Source organism: Trachurus japonicus, chromosome 22, assembly GCF_045865225.1.
Source record: "Trachurus japonicus isolate A0001 chromosome 22, Traja_1.0".
In the NCBI taxonomy this organism is placed as follows: Eukaryota; Metazoa; Chordata; class Actinopteri; order Carangiformes; family Carangidae; genus Trachurus; species Trachurus japonicus.
Window position 1 is genome coordinate 8596871 of NC_140928.1, and position 15284 is coordinate 8612154.

At 39.8% G+C, this 15284-nt stretch overlaps 1 protein-coding gene across 1 annotated transcript; it reads left to right on the forward strand.

The window, feature by feature from the left end:
- The first annotated feature begins 1389 nt into the window (after positions 1-1389).
- Positions 1390-14637, forward strand: snap23.1 (synaptosome associated protein 23.1). Its single transcript, XM_085767171.1, has 8 exons — positions 1390-1511; positions 5777-5891; positions 9089-9130; positions 9366-9414; positions 10353-10470; positions 11756-11926; positions 12051-12195; positions 13119-14637. Exons 2-8 carry the CDS (start codon positions 5835-5837, stop codon positions 13179-13181), a joined length of 645 nt encoding a protein of 214 aa, XP_085623297.1. The 5' UTR covers positions 1390-1511; positions 5777-5834; the 3' UTR covers positions 13182-14637.
- The last annotated feature ends 647 nt before the right edge of the window (positions 14638-15284 follow it).

Consider the following 15284-nt stretch of genomic DNA (forward strand, 5'->3'; position numbering starts at 1 on the left):
AAGTTAACTATGGACCACACACACCCATGCATAGACAAGCACAAAAGCACACACACACACACACTCAGAGGAGTCCAGATGGACCGTGTGTTATTGCTGAATAATGGATGCTATGTAGACTCTATAAAAGATACATGGGCAGAGAGAGAGCTGGGCACTGTTCAGGCACCTTGGGCAGTTTGGTGAGGGCAGCTCTGGAGCATCCCAAGTGTAAATTTGGGGGATGTTAAGAAATGTTCATCTTGTAGGTATTTTGCTGTAGGTGACCCAACTGGGAAAAATATTTAGCTGCACTTAGAGACAAAAAAACACACACACACTTCTTGCCTTTTGGACACTGTCAGTTGATATGTTGGGCTGGCACTCTGCCCAGTGCCTTTGCAGTCACCTTGAACAGGCTTTTGTGGTTTAAACTAGAAAACTTGGGGAATTACACAGCAGATTCGATGCTAGAGGCTCAGATTACAGAGCATCTCTCAGAAACACTATGAAAAATATCCAGCAGAGCAGTCTGTCTTCATGTAAGATACTGAGGAGAGGGGGAGGATGAGGCGAGGAGGGGGAGGTCCGGGTGAAGGGTAAATGCTGCACTCATGTGGGGAGAATGAGCAGCGCCTCCTTTCTCTCTCTCTGGAGTCATATGACAGGACGTGCGCACCGTCATATGATGCGTTCAAGTGCTCATCGAAAGCTCAAACCTCTGAGAAATACATCTTTGAAAGCGCAGCTAAAATAAAATCCACTCCGTAATTTAAACAACTGACAATGCTATATGTGACTATGGCAGTGATATTATGGGGAGGCTTTGGCTTTACGTTGCTTTTCCCCTAACTAATCTCAAACGAATTAGGGTTAGGGTTAATGTGACATGTGACATCATGTTAATGAGACTTTTGATAATGTTTGGAAATGCTCTATACTTGACCTTTATTATGGACCCCCATTCGCGCTTGCCCAAAGGCGTGGCTATTATTCCTGTGGCCCAGTAGCCTATACACAAACAACTCACACAACAATAGACACAATAGTTCACCTACAAAGTTCTCAGATAGCCTAGGCTACATCACAGAGGATAATATAAAAGAAAATACAGCTAAGCAGTATTTCATAATGAAAAAGAAAAGGGTGTGTCATTTCATTCTTATATTGAGCATTTACAAACTGATCACAGTTCATAAAATGTTACAAGATAGTAGGCTACTGTTTTAACAGGTTTCTGAACACGGGACTTGTAACAGAATAATTATTAATAACTATGTAACTAATAACTAAGAAGAATAAATGTTGTGTTTCTAACTTTCCAACTTAAAAATGAAACATCTAAACGCGTCCAGCACGTTTTAATCTTCGTGATCGCGATATTTCCGACAGCACGCAAACGCACCAACCGACACACTTCGCTGGGACGGTGAAGCCACTGAAGGAATCCAGAAGTTACCGGATGCCAAGTTCACATACCTTGAAAGAGGAGGAGTTGCGTGTTCATTTTCTGAAGACAAGGAGGGTTATCTGTAAGTACTGACTCCCTTTCCTCCATAAGTAGTTCTGTCACTCCGTTTGTTAGTTTAGTTAGTTAGTCGTTTGAGTGGCAGCGTCATTAGGTAGCTGGCTGACTGGAAAGCGGAACTAGCTAACTGCTAAGCTAGCAGCACATTAGCTTGGTTTAACGAGCTGTGCCCCCCCTCGGATCCTAAACTCTGTTTACGAAACTAGACCAACTTTTCTGACAATGTAAGAAAACTCTCACTTGCTTTGGCAGACTGTGGGGCTCTTCCGACTCTCATTTTTTTTGTTTAAACTCTTTAACTTAGTTTCAAAGTATTGTTTTGGGGGACTTTTCTGCCTCAACTTTGTGTGGGTGTGGATGACTGCTGTTTTAATGCTTACTGGGTTTTGTGTGTGTGTCTCATTCAGGCTAAAGGCACCTGTTTGTCAAGTGACCCATGTTAAATAGTTGCTCAGCAGCACTTAAGTTTATCCCACTGCTTATTATGAGATAACCAAGGTCAGTCAGGTGTGTGGATAAAGCATACCTAGTGCCTGCCTATTTCATTTTTTACATTGGAAATGATTAACAACGTGTCCGGTACTTTTTCCTGAGTCTTCAGTTTTGACTGGCAACTGTAGGGAAAAATGCTGACCCTCGTTGCTGTTGTCCTCTATAAATCGTGATAGCAATAATAAAAGTTTTTGGTTTAGTTTTTTTTTTCTTTGCCAGTACAACACGATGATGTCATGGGTGTTCTGTTTGTTTATACACAGGTCAACCACCCTGTCCAAAACATTTGACAACTAACAAACGTAGGCTAAATGTGTTGCCCTTACTGGGGAAAACACTGTAGGAAATATTGTAGTAAGTGGACTATTTGGTTTATATGGTTAAAGTGGTAAAAAAAAAAAAAACACTGCATGATGGGAAAGAAAAGACGTCAGTGTGTGTGTGTTGCCCTGAGATCTGGAGGAACAGGTTTGGGTAGAAGAACAAGAAATGTGTTTCCCTGTAGGAGTTATTGTTTGAGTCAGTGGCTGGCTGCTGGTGCTGTTGAGAAACTACGACATGAATGGGTATGTGTTTCAGGCTTGTTAAATTAATCCTGTGGCTGTGAGCAGATGTAGCTGGGTGTCAATGTGTTGTGTTCTCAACTCAAGTGCGAGGTGTGAAATATAGGCCACATTGGTCTGTTAGTTACAATAGGCTCCAATTGCACAGGGAACAACAACAACTAAAAAAAAGAAGTGGTGTTTACCAATATATGGCTTATGGTGTTTTCCTTCTCATCACTTAATCATGAGGCCAGTCCAGATCAATACCAAGCAATACCCAAGTCTGCTGTCCTGGCACATATAAAATTGATCTTTTAGCGTTGACATGTTCATCTCCTGTGTGGCTTGGCCTTTCAAAAGAGCACAGTATGCGTTAGTGAGTCTACCTTCAGTTCAGTGATACATTTGTAAACCACATCAGTGCGTTGCCAAGTTCAATAATCAGTCAAAAAAAAAGCAGTCGAGCTTGTGTCAACCAAATGCCCTCTCGTCAAAAAAAAATGCTGAGTCAACGACATTAAATCGTCTAATGTGTCTGCCAAGTGAGACTATTCATTTTCTCAGGATGTTTGGTTGCTGTAGGTTTTGCAAAGGAACTTAAAGTTCAGGGGTTATTTGCAAAACAGGAAAGTGGCGCTTGAACTTTAAAGGAAACAGAAGACAGGACAGGACGAGAAGGGGGAAAAGCGAATTGACCACCAGGGTTTTTCTGAGCGCTGCTGTTATCGATCTATCTGTTGGAATTTAAAAACTTTACACTTTGAATAAAGACACATCTTTGTGTTTATCGTCAGTCGGCTCAGCTCTGCCCTTGACAGCGCAGCCGTTCTGAATCACAGGAAAACAAACCTTTTCGTATGACTATCCTGACTGTCTGAGGTCGCTTATACCAAACATTTCAGTGCTTCATGTGGTCTCGATGGTAGAGGTCAGGTTGAATAGATTTTATTTATACCCACTAAACCATACTTCAAAGTAGCCTGGCTCATGTTGTGATGAGAATACTGATGTACACACCTCTCCAACTGGACTGCCAGGAGAAACTCAACAAAACTACATATATTACTCGATATGTGTCTCCTCACAAGGTGTTTTTTTTCCCCTGACAGTACAGATGAAGAGAATCCAGAGAATTTGGAAACCATTCAGTCCTGTACATTATTTACACCGCTTTCCTTGCCAAGTACTTTTACCATACCCTACCCATACAGTCCTGTTCTTATCTCCACCCAACACGGGTGCATTTAATTCTTGTTCTCTGTTTGTCTGAACTATGAAGGCAGTTCCTCCTTTGTAATGTTTACAATTGATTTGAAAGAATTGACTAAATGTCCACTTTCACAACAAGCGGTCAACCACGTCCACGACGATCACTACTTACTGCTTCTGGTTTGCACTTCCTTGTTTCATGGCCATACTCTGTAAAAAATTGCGCAAGATTATGAAATCTAAATGTTGATATCAATACATGAGTGTGCTTTGAGCTGTCGAAAGATGATGCAGCTCAGTACGTCTTGATGCGATCAGGGAAACCAAACCCCAGCTATCATATCAGTGAGAACAGAGCAGCTGTCAGTGGCTGCATTATTAATATTATCCAATGATTTTGGTTTCCTAATGTATATATATTTCCTGTCTTCTAATCAAGTCTTAGTGTTGCGCCAAACCTCAGTAACATTTTGCATATATCTGCCAGTTATGTACATTCAATCTCATGACTCTCGTTTCCCTATCGCAGCCTCCTTATCTCAGTTCCTTCATTGATGGCATATAATATGATCCCACCACCACTGAGCTTTACATCAACAAGGAACTGCTGCAGGCTCATTAACAGATAGTTTTGCTTCATTATTGACATCAGTTTTTGTTTCCTTTTTCAGCTATCCTGATGTATGTGTTCACTAACACTCACTAAGGGGAAGGAAAAGGACCTTATTTGTTTAAGTTTTGCATCATTTCCTTCCCTCTCCATATGTGACATGAACATATATTGTTGTTAACACGTAGTTGATGCTTGATCCTTAAATGCTCTCCTCCATATTTAAGCTTACAAGTGGTAGGCTATACAGCACTGTTTTGACATGAGATATTGGGGCTTTTTCTATTATTAAATCTTAACAAGCCCTGAGCCAGAGCTCCCATAACCTGAAATTTTTAAAAACTGTACGGCTTTGTAGCTTCTGCCTTGTTCACCCTGAGTTTTTCAAACCAAAACTTTTTGGATAGAAGTTATTAAAAAGGTAACACGGCTTTGGATGTGCATCACTAAAAAGGCAACATCAGGACGACATCCGCATTTTTATTAGCTGTGTACCTTGTTATCCTTTGCCAAATCAAAGCTAGCAATTTTATGATTTTCCTCGACCCTATTCAGAGGCTGTCACCATTGTTTGATGCTCTGGTTAAAAAAAAAAGTCTATTATAAAAATTAAAATTATGCTAAACAGACAATTTGATATCCAAATGTTATGCTGTCAAGGATATATTGTTATTGTAATATGCCTAGGCCAGTATGTAACCAGGAAGATACTGCTGTACAAAAGAAAATACTAAACATACTTCATGAATGAGGTAATTCAGGAACAGTGTTCAGTCTTTAGTATTATTTTGTGTTTATGTTGAAAACCAAATATGACTTATGTATTCAAAACTCAGTATTGGTATTATTATCCTTGAGAAATTGGCCATGCTCAATAATTATTTTAGTTAATTGTGATTGAATCCGAAAATTGTGATGCCCTCAACAGGAAATGACCGTACGTCTTCAGGAGACTTGGGTGCACTCAGGTGTTCAGTCGACTGTTTTGCATGTTCTTTGCAACAGTGGTGGCCAGGCCACACTGGCCAGTGCACTTGTTTTTTGCTGTTATGTTTTGAGGAGTTTATATAATAAGTCTGGTGATGCACACAGACAGAATAAACTGGTTTGAAAGGCAGGCTGTGGTGTAGATTGTGAAGATATATGATCCCATTACATGTATCTTACATACATATTCCTTTATTTTTTTCATTTGCTATTCCTTGACACATCTTTGCTTCTTTGAAACTAATAATAAATTGTGTATTAATACCTGGAGTATATGGAAACTGCTGTATTTCCTTCTCAAAGGTAAAACTGTATTTCAGTCCTTGACCCAGCAGTGTGATATTTTTCTTTAGGTCTTGTGCTGTCAGAATATTTTTGTAGCAAACTAAAGTACGACTAACCTTTGAACTCTGCCTCCTCTCTCAGGCCGCAAAATATCGAGCTGAGTGCCACTGGAGGAGCCTCCAAACAAGACAGCAGCAACATGGAAGACATGAGTGTGGAACAGATGACCATGAGGGCCAACCAAGTGACTGATGAGGTACAAACTCAAAGAAAACAACACAAAAAAATACAGAGCCTCTCTTTCACTGTTAACTATTGCAGATACTATTTAGTACTTTCCAAGAGACATCCTGCAAAGTTAATCAAAAATTATAGGTTGGTAAAATTAAGTGTTACAGTTTTTTGTATCGCTGCTGTGAAATCCTGTCACCACCAGAATTATTACCGAATTGTGGTGGGTAAAACTGACTGCTACCTTGTAGCTGACAACTACATGGGAATTACTATTTAACGCAAGCAGGAAGATTTTCGCTTTAAAAAGAATAGAATAATAGATATATGCTATTTTTCTACCTCAGATGTAAAGCCACAGTTTGAATGAAAATGAAACAAAACAGATACCTACAGAAATAGTTTAACATTGTAGAAAGTATGCTAGGACAGTTAACGGAGTGTAGGCACTAAAAACAGAGAAAACTGCTTGTCTGTCAATGTTGGAAAGTAAAAAAAGAATCTGCCAACCTTGTGCCTTCAGATCACACTAATTAACATGCTTATCTCATTTTGTTGAATCTGTCCAAAAATAGAAGCCAAGTCTCTCCACTGCTGGCTGCAGCTTCATATTAAACAACATGAGAAAACATGAGACTAGAATTGATCTTTTTATTTAACTCGTACCAAGAAAGCAGCTAAGCATATTTTCTAAAACACTAGCTATTTATTTAGTGTCCAAAGTACAAATACTCATATTAAAATCCATGACATCACAATTGATCAGTTATATGTGCACTTAATTGTGTAAGTGAGCCGTCAGTATCAGTTTAAATATTTTCAGCCAGGCCCATATCAATAGAAAATGAAATAAAATCCTCAATTTCCAACCGATTTGTCATCATCATGATCAAATAATCATTTTAACATGGCCATGTTGAAGAAAGCAAATTTTGGCTCAGATGACAAAGCATCAGTTGGACAAAACACACACATAATCCGCGGGTTGCTGCAATATTGCATGGAAAGAGCAGAGGGTGGCTAATTAGATTCATTGCATTCACAGCTGATTATTAAGCCAGGCATTGCTAGGAAGTGTGTGAGGCTTTACGCCTAATTTAGCCTGATAGCTCCCGTACCCCTTTGTGGTTTTGACAGTTTGAATGTTGTCAGCTATATCTAAGCGTTTATTATCAAGGAGATAATTGTTTAATCAACACTCCAGGGCATCATATGATCAGCCATCTGATTCAAATGGAGGCAAATGAACTTACTCTAACTGGGCTTGTAGCTGTGCACTTCACCATCCTGTAATTCTGATTGTATTAATTGCCTGTGGGGTTCGTCCCATTTTCTTTCTTTTTCTTCACTGTGTTTTTTCTACCTGTGATTTTCTCTCTCTTTCTTCCTTCTTCTTCTTCTGCTGCTGCCTGGTTGACAAAGGACATCATAGCATGGGAGAGTCCCTCTGCTAATACTACTTACCGCTCTGGCTTTGGGTAACCACATGTATAAAAATGGTTGGTGGCGTATCAGGACGACATCACACCGTTAGTCATGTCTATTGTCTGTTGGAAGTCTGCTATAGCTGTGGCTGTTGCAACCATGTCCTGTGGTTACAACCTGCTTCCATGATCTTCAGCGTTGTGTCAAAGTTATTTAAAGTCGTGTTTGTGTGATGCTTCCTAATCGTCCTGGTACCTCACAGCTTCTATTTGAGCCGTCCTGTACTTAGATTTAAGCCACCCCCAAACAAATGATAAAAATATCACGCCGCTTCCTGTATCTCAAAGATTTGTCACAAAACCCCAATCTGGAGAAATTGGCTAAGTCAACGATTTTGGGCTTAATTAGCCAAGTTCAAGGATTGTAGGCGACATAACGTAATGTTTATCCACCCAAGTGATGTTCTGGCTAAGCCAGCAGAAACCTGGCTGCGCTCAACACATTCCTCTTGCCAATTTTATGTTTGTCTGTTTCTCAACTCACTGATTAATGTATTCAGAGCAAACGTTAACACAGAGAGAGAAGAGAATCTGGTCCCCACTCTCTCTTGTTAACAGTTCATTAGTGGTGGTAACAATCGAGTCATGCCCTGAGTTTCTTCCGTGCCTCGCTCCTGTACAGCGCTTGCTATTAATAGAGACACAAAGGTGTAGCTCACCTGAACTGACTGCATTCCAGTTTGCCGTCAGCACTTTTGTCCTCGCATATATGCATGTGCATTTTTGTCGACGTCTTGCAGTAGATTGTTAACTTTAGTGCCTGCCTTACCCATCTGATCTGATCAGTGAGCTGCAGCTGTAATTCCAGGAAACATCTCCAGCTGAAACTGTTAATTTCTATTTTAATAATCACTTAATCATCAAAGCCTTTTTAAATTAAATGCCAGTGCCACGCATTTCCTGCTTTAGAAAACTTAATGTTCTTGGTTTGTTGTTTTTATTGCATTATATTTTTTCTGTTGTCAAAACAATGCAAGAAATGTAATGACATCACATCAGTTCTTAGAAAATTGCAATGGGCATTTCTCACTAATCTGTGGTCAGATTAATCAATAAATGATAATTAGTTGCAGTCCTAATAAGCTCAGAAAATCCATGTAACCTGAATTATTCATAGTAATAAAAATATAGAGTGTAGAGCTGATTTTATAGATTTGTTGCTGTTCACTTCCCTATCTTAATGAATATTAATGGTGTAGCTTCCCATGTGTTTTCTTATCACTTGCATCTTTCTATTTTCCTTATCCCTCTTATCTTGTTCTCTTCCTTACTGTCTCCTCTTTAATTCCCGTCTGTTGTTTGTTCTCTTCTGTTCTGTCCTCTCAGTCTCTTAAGGCCACATTCACACCAATCAGCTGTTTGGTTTGAATTAATTCGACTAAAAAATACCTAATATATCCTAACAGAAGCCAGATGGATATAAAACCCTGTCTGAATTTAACATCTGGACCATATTTACCAAAACAATATGGACTTGTTAGAATACAAGTGACCAAAGTACTGTCCCAGAAAAACAAATGTGTGTGTCCAGTTTCAATTTATTCGCAAGATCTTACCTTAAGGCGGACACAAACAAAAGATGCACCAGTCCTTCTGACCAAAGGGGAATCTGAGGCTTGATGCCACTCCAAATCAATTTTTGTCCCTCTTTGTTCAGTCTTTCTTCATCAGTCAGTTTAAAGTCATCTTCTTCATGTGTCTCATTATTCTCTAACACATCCTGTGTTTTCGCCCACAGTCATTGGAAAGCACACGGAGGATGCTGCAGATGGCAGAGGAGGTGAGGAGGTTTTTTTTTTTTTTTATTCTTGTCTGACACAAAGCACAACACAATGTACCCCGTTTTTAATGATCAGAAACTGTCTGTCTTTGTTATAAATGGTCACATCTCCAATTTTCAAATTAAAAGCAAGGCCAATATTTCAGTTCATCCTGAAATGTGTCCTTCGCGAACCCATAAAACCATCTGCTGTCATTTGATTGGTTTTAAGTTGGTGTGAATTGTGTGTTTTCAGAGCAAACAGACCGGCGTCAACACCATGGTGATGTTGGACCAGCAAGGAGGTAGATATACAACATCAACACACACTGATAGTTTTTATGCAGATGCTTCCATCTCTTCAGTTTTATCTTTACATTTTTTTTATTCCTGCTTCATGTTTGAGGCTTTCTTTGACACTGCTAATTGCTTCAAAGAATAATAAAGAGTGATGACACAACAATGCTGGGCAATCTAAATGATCCGATAAGGAAAACACACAATGATGTCCCTCCGGTAGAAGAACTATAAAGACCAAGATGTTTCAAAATGATATATCGCTTATTTTCTGACTTGGAGCTCCAGTAATTTGTGTTAACCTCCCTGTGTGAAAGCAGACACTGAATAATAGGGTAGTGTACTGGAGAGGTGCAAATGAGGCTGTTTTTACACTTTGCAACAAGCATCACAGTTACAATAAAACAGCAACACATCCATGATGGAAAATAGAAACCTGATGGTTCTGGAGTTAAATGTAAAGGAAAATATCTGTGAGTTTTTGCCCAGAATGACCATAGAAGTGTTGGTAAGAAAAATGTGATATTGATATTAATTTCTAAGTTAAGTTTTTGTTTCATTTTTTTAATCAGTGGGGTCAGGGGTCTATATTTGTACTTTTTAATTTGTTTGATATCTTCTATGCTGATATCCAACACACATGTGTCCCCTGCTTAAAAATGTGCATTTGTAATCATCTGTTTTTCTACCTAGATTATTATTTCTTGTTTTTTTTTTGGTGTTATCTGTACCCTATGTTTTGCTGCTGCTGTGACCCAGTTATTGACCCAATTTAAGAATCCTCACAGGGATCATTAAGAGTAATCTAATATCTTCTAAAATTTAAATAAAGGCTAAAAACAAAACAGTAAGACCAATCCATCCTAGTGTATGAAATTTACCCAGATACAAAAAAAAAGCAGAGCCTGATGTGGTGTGCTGTGCTGTGTCTGTCTGTGTGTTTCAGAGCAGCTGAAGCGTGTGGATCAGGGCATGGACCAGATCAACCAGGACATGCGACAAGCTGAGAAAAACCTCACCGATCTCTCCAAGTGTTGCGGCCTCTGCATCTGCCCCTGTGACAGGTACACTGTGCACTCAGAGCTGTTGTGATTTTGGATACACACCATCGTTTTATCGCCAGCTATGAGATCAAGCTTTTCTGGGCTCCATTGTCTGGCTCTGTTTGTTTCATATCCCGATTCTCACTCTCAGTGTACTTTACTTTGATCTGTTCGTTTTTTTTAATATTGCATTATATGTATCACTTTGGACAGTGATAGGTGAAGATAATTTGGAGGATTCCTATGGGTTTGTCAAAAGTTGGACAGCTGTGATACAAACCATCTTCTTTTTTTTCCTAGATGAAAAAGTTGAAGGCTTGTGTTTGTATAAAAAGTAAGGTGAGAAGTTAACTTTGACTCCCAAGGTGGATTTTTGGAAGAAACACACAAACCTACCCAAGCTTAGAATTGTTTTAGGGGCACTGCTAACAGCTGCCAGATGCTAAAGATTACAGCACAGAGAACACTAATAATACAATCTGTAGCTGAAATCAATCCACTTGTGGATTGTGAGTAGGTTTGGGAAGATTTCAGCAACTCATATGATCTGTTTTATTCCTGACTGCTGCTACATCGAAGCTCTTTTTGTTCACTGCAGCTCTGATTCCCACCACTGCTTGTTTAGTTTTTTCTGTACTGCTCTGCTGAAGGGCACTGTTGTATTTCAGGCTGTCAGCCACAACAAGAAAGATTGAAATGATTAAAGCTGGTGGCCATACACCCAACCTTTCCACATCAAGGATATCATTGAAAAACAATAAAGAAAAATACCTCTGCGAACCAGAAACCATTCCCATACCTCCACATGCTGGGGAAAAGCAAAACATGACACAGGGAGCTATATAATACAGATTTGCTTGTTAAATGTGCTCAATGTTACTCAAAAGAATTGCTGACACAATCCATGAATATCCCCCATGGTTTATGAATGGGTAGGGAACGTGAGCAGTGTTTCTAGCAAGTTCTTGGCGTGACAGGTGCAGCGCTCCGTGGTGAGCGCGCTCAAAACTCTCTCCATCAAACCGTGTCGATATGCAGTGTCAGTGTGTTTGCATACTAAGCTCATATCTGCTTCTAAACATGAAAAACAAATCTTTCCAAAATGCTTTCACATTGGAGCAGAGGATCCTTTGATGATTACAAAAAGATAAGGTAGGGGACCTTTTTTAAAAAAAAATACTTTGATTAATGGACATCTGTGACAACAGTGACAGTGGACAGACAAGCTGCTGTTTTGATGCTATTCTTAGTTCAATGTAGCAGATTTTACTCTGACACCCCTGGATACTTGTTTTTTTTCCATCAGGGTGACATCTATTGAGCATGACTCACGATACAAGCGCACCTGGGGTATCGGAGGAGGAGGAGAAGGCGAAGGTGATGGATCAAACATAGTGTCGAGGCAGCCGTCGGGTGTTCGCAACGGCCAGGCCCCCCAGGTGAACGCCCCGGCACCGTCAGGCCCCTACATCAAGAGGTGCAGTCCTGCTCGTTTCTACTTCCTACATTTCTTTTACTATAGTGTTATCAGCAGTGTGAGTTTTATTCAGATATTGTGCTCGTCAGCTGAACAAAAGACTTATTTTCCGACCTTGGCGCAGGATAACCAACGACGCACGCGAGGATGAGATGGAGGAGAATCTGGACGCAGTCGGCAGCATCATTGGCAACCTGAAAAACATGGCTGTCGACATGGGCAACGAGATAGACAAGCAAAACAAAACGATCGACCGCATCACTGAGAAGGTGAGAGTCTGAGATTCACAGTCGTTTGCTCCCAGCCAGAATTAGCAGAACATTTACTGAGATTAGGCAGTTAGGAGGATTACCCCAGTTGTGTTTTGTTTGTTTTTTCCAAACTTGATGATTAAGTCTCCATTTTGTTTACATAACGTTGCATTCACAAAAGGAGCCACATGCATGCAGCAACACAATAGTAAACATTCAACTGTGACGCACCGTCTCACTGACTGACAGTTGCCAGCAGAAACCTGGAAAGAAGACGACTGCAAACAACCATGGATGTGAACAATGCAAGATTTTAAAGTATTTTATGAGACAAAGTTTTTGCAAATGCTTAACAAGGAAAGAGATTCAAAGTGTTTGTTAGGCTTCATACACACATTGGGCGAGCATAAACAGAAGTTTTCAGGACACAAGATGCAAGAAAACTCCAAAGGCTGCCTTTTAAAGAATTAGGTGCTGGGCGATTGGGTTTCATTAGTAAACTTAATTAAGTGCATTGGAGGTAAAATTGCCCTGTGGAATTAACTTATCAGCAAGAGACGCTGTGTTGCGTTCAGGTCCGACAAAGGTATTAAGCCTGTTTTCCTCCTAACACAGCTGTTTTTTTTCTTCAGTGTTTGAATCCTGCCTTGTTTACATCCATGTTTACTAAGTAGCAGTCGTCGTCTTCCCCACCTTTTGTTAACGCACTAACAAGCGTCTTGGCACACCTCCACCTGTAGATCAGTGCAACACTTTCAAACCATTGGCAGCACTTTGTATCACGTCACTCATCACAACAGGTCAAAAACCCCACAGGGAACCGTTTTTTGATGTTTTTCAAAGGCATTTGAAGTGAAACGGTGAATAGCTGAATGAAAGGAAAGAGGGCGGATGTTTGCACAACTGCCCCCTTTTCTCACTTGTTTTTTTTCTCTTTTCAGGCGGACATGAACCACGTTCGCATTGATGAAGCCAACCAGAGAGCCAACAAGCTCATCAAGTAGACAAGGAACTATGCTTCTGCCAATTTCGTCTATAACCTCGAGCCTCTGTCGCTACACACACACACACATTGCATATGCACAAAACACACCACACACACACACACACACACCAACAAGAAACAACATGAAATCCACTCTGGGAGAACGGTTGTGCAGGTGTGCCTGTGTCTGCTGCACTAAGATGTAAATAGAATAATCAAACATGTATACATTGTAAAGAATTGGCCGCCACCACATAATCTTTTTAAATATGTATATTCATAGTCATGCTGGACTTGGAGAAGCAGTGTGGGCATCAGAAGCTGCACCAAAGAGCAAGTCCACTGATCACCCATCACTGCTGTTCGATACCAAATATATGCACCAGACCTGTTGTATCATATCACGACACTCACAGGAAGGGAAGTAGCACAGGTCAGCTGCTTTTCTCTTTTTTTCCCCCCGTTTTCCTTTCTTCTGAATTCAAGAACTATGAACTCTCTCTGTTTGTGTGTGTGTGTGTGTGTGTGTGTGCACCTCTCTGGTATAAATTGATGAAGCCAATGATCCATGGTCTTTAAACGATATATACAACACACCATTAATTTATGTTTCTCATTCTCCTGTCGGTTGTGTCCTGTCTTGCTGCATCGAGTTTAATTATAAAACATAAGTCTTCAAACAAACGTGTCTTTCCCAAATCCCAATATTGGTTCATTGTGTAATTATGTTTATTGTATCGTGTGATATTTGTGAGATGATATGCTTATTTAATTATTCTTTATCGAGCGGAAATGACTTGTGAATAAAGTTGTCGGGTTTTTAAAAAAAACAAACACTTTGTTCCCATGTCATTCATGCCATTTCAGATGTAAAAATCTGTTTAAAAAAACAAAAAAAAACAATGTTGTGCTTTGCAATGGGTCAACAAATCCTTTCATGCTGGAATTCAAAGCACCTGCCCCCGAATGAGAGCAATTTAATGCTACTTTTCAAATTTCTGACCGATGAGAAGTTAAGGTTCTTGTAACTGTTTGCAGGAGAATTGTAAAGGCGCTCACTTGGCCTTTTTTTAAATGTGAAAGATATTTGGGTCAGTAAGCACCATGAGGAGTGTTCATCGTCTCCTCTGAAGAATCTTAGTTACTTCATATCAACGCTGAATGGGAAAACGTTAACAGTGGTTGAATAATTTTCCATCAGACGATCAACTGCTGTAATTCATATTTAATGTGACTGGAGGTTTTTTCGCTCTGACCGCAGTGTTGATGTAAATACTGAAACATACTGAGCTGTTTATTAATTGCCTATAGTCAGTTCTGTTAATCTAATTCCATTTTTCTTTCTTCTCGGCCTCCTGGTTAATAGAGATTTATAGCACCCAAGAGGAGATTTAACAGCCTTATGCAGAGTTCCTGCACAGGCCTGCTAATGTGTGGAAAATTAATTTCCGCAAGTTTAATAATTGTCTGAAAAACGTATGAAAACAAATGTCGGTCTTGAAACACATGGCTGTGCGTTGTTCCAATTTAATCCACTATCATTTCTCATATTAGCTCATTAGGTCACTGTCATCATGGCATATGGAGCCATTTGTTGTACTGACCCTTCAATTTTAGAAAATGAAACGAGTCTAGGAAATACTAATAAAAGTGAGAATGTGCAGGAACCCTGTTGTGTCGTTGTGAACGGCCCGTGGTTGTGTTGTAACAGCCGCTGTATCACGAGCAGCTCCTCCTGCACCTGTTCTGTAAAGAGCTACAGTAAAAATGATTTTTTAAAAATCTGACGAGGGCATGCGTAATTTGTTTTTTCTTAAGCTGTAGCCAGGCTGAAGAACTACTGCTGGCAGATACAAAGATACAAAGAAATATATATATATACATGTAAATGACTGTTGTTTTAGGGGCACATGTTGAAGCAGATTAAGTCCTGGCGGGCTCTGTTAAGGCCTCACTGTGGGAAATTGGCTAATGATAAAGTAATAGAATATGCTGAAAATATCTCTGCTGTGCATCTTCTGGCTTATTTGTTTTGAAGAATCATCATTTGTATGCTCTGCTGCGGGCGTACACCTATTGAGTTTGTAAAGATTGAAATGAGCTGTTATTCAGGGCTTTGTAT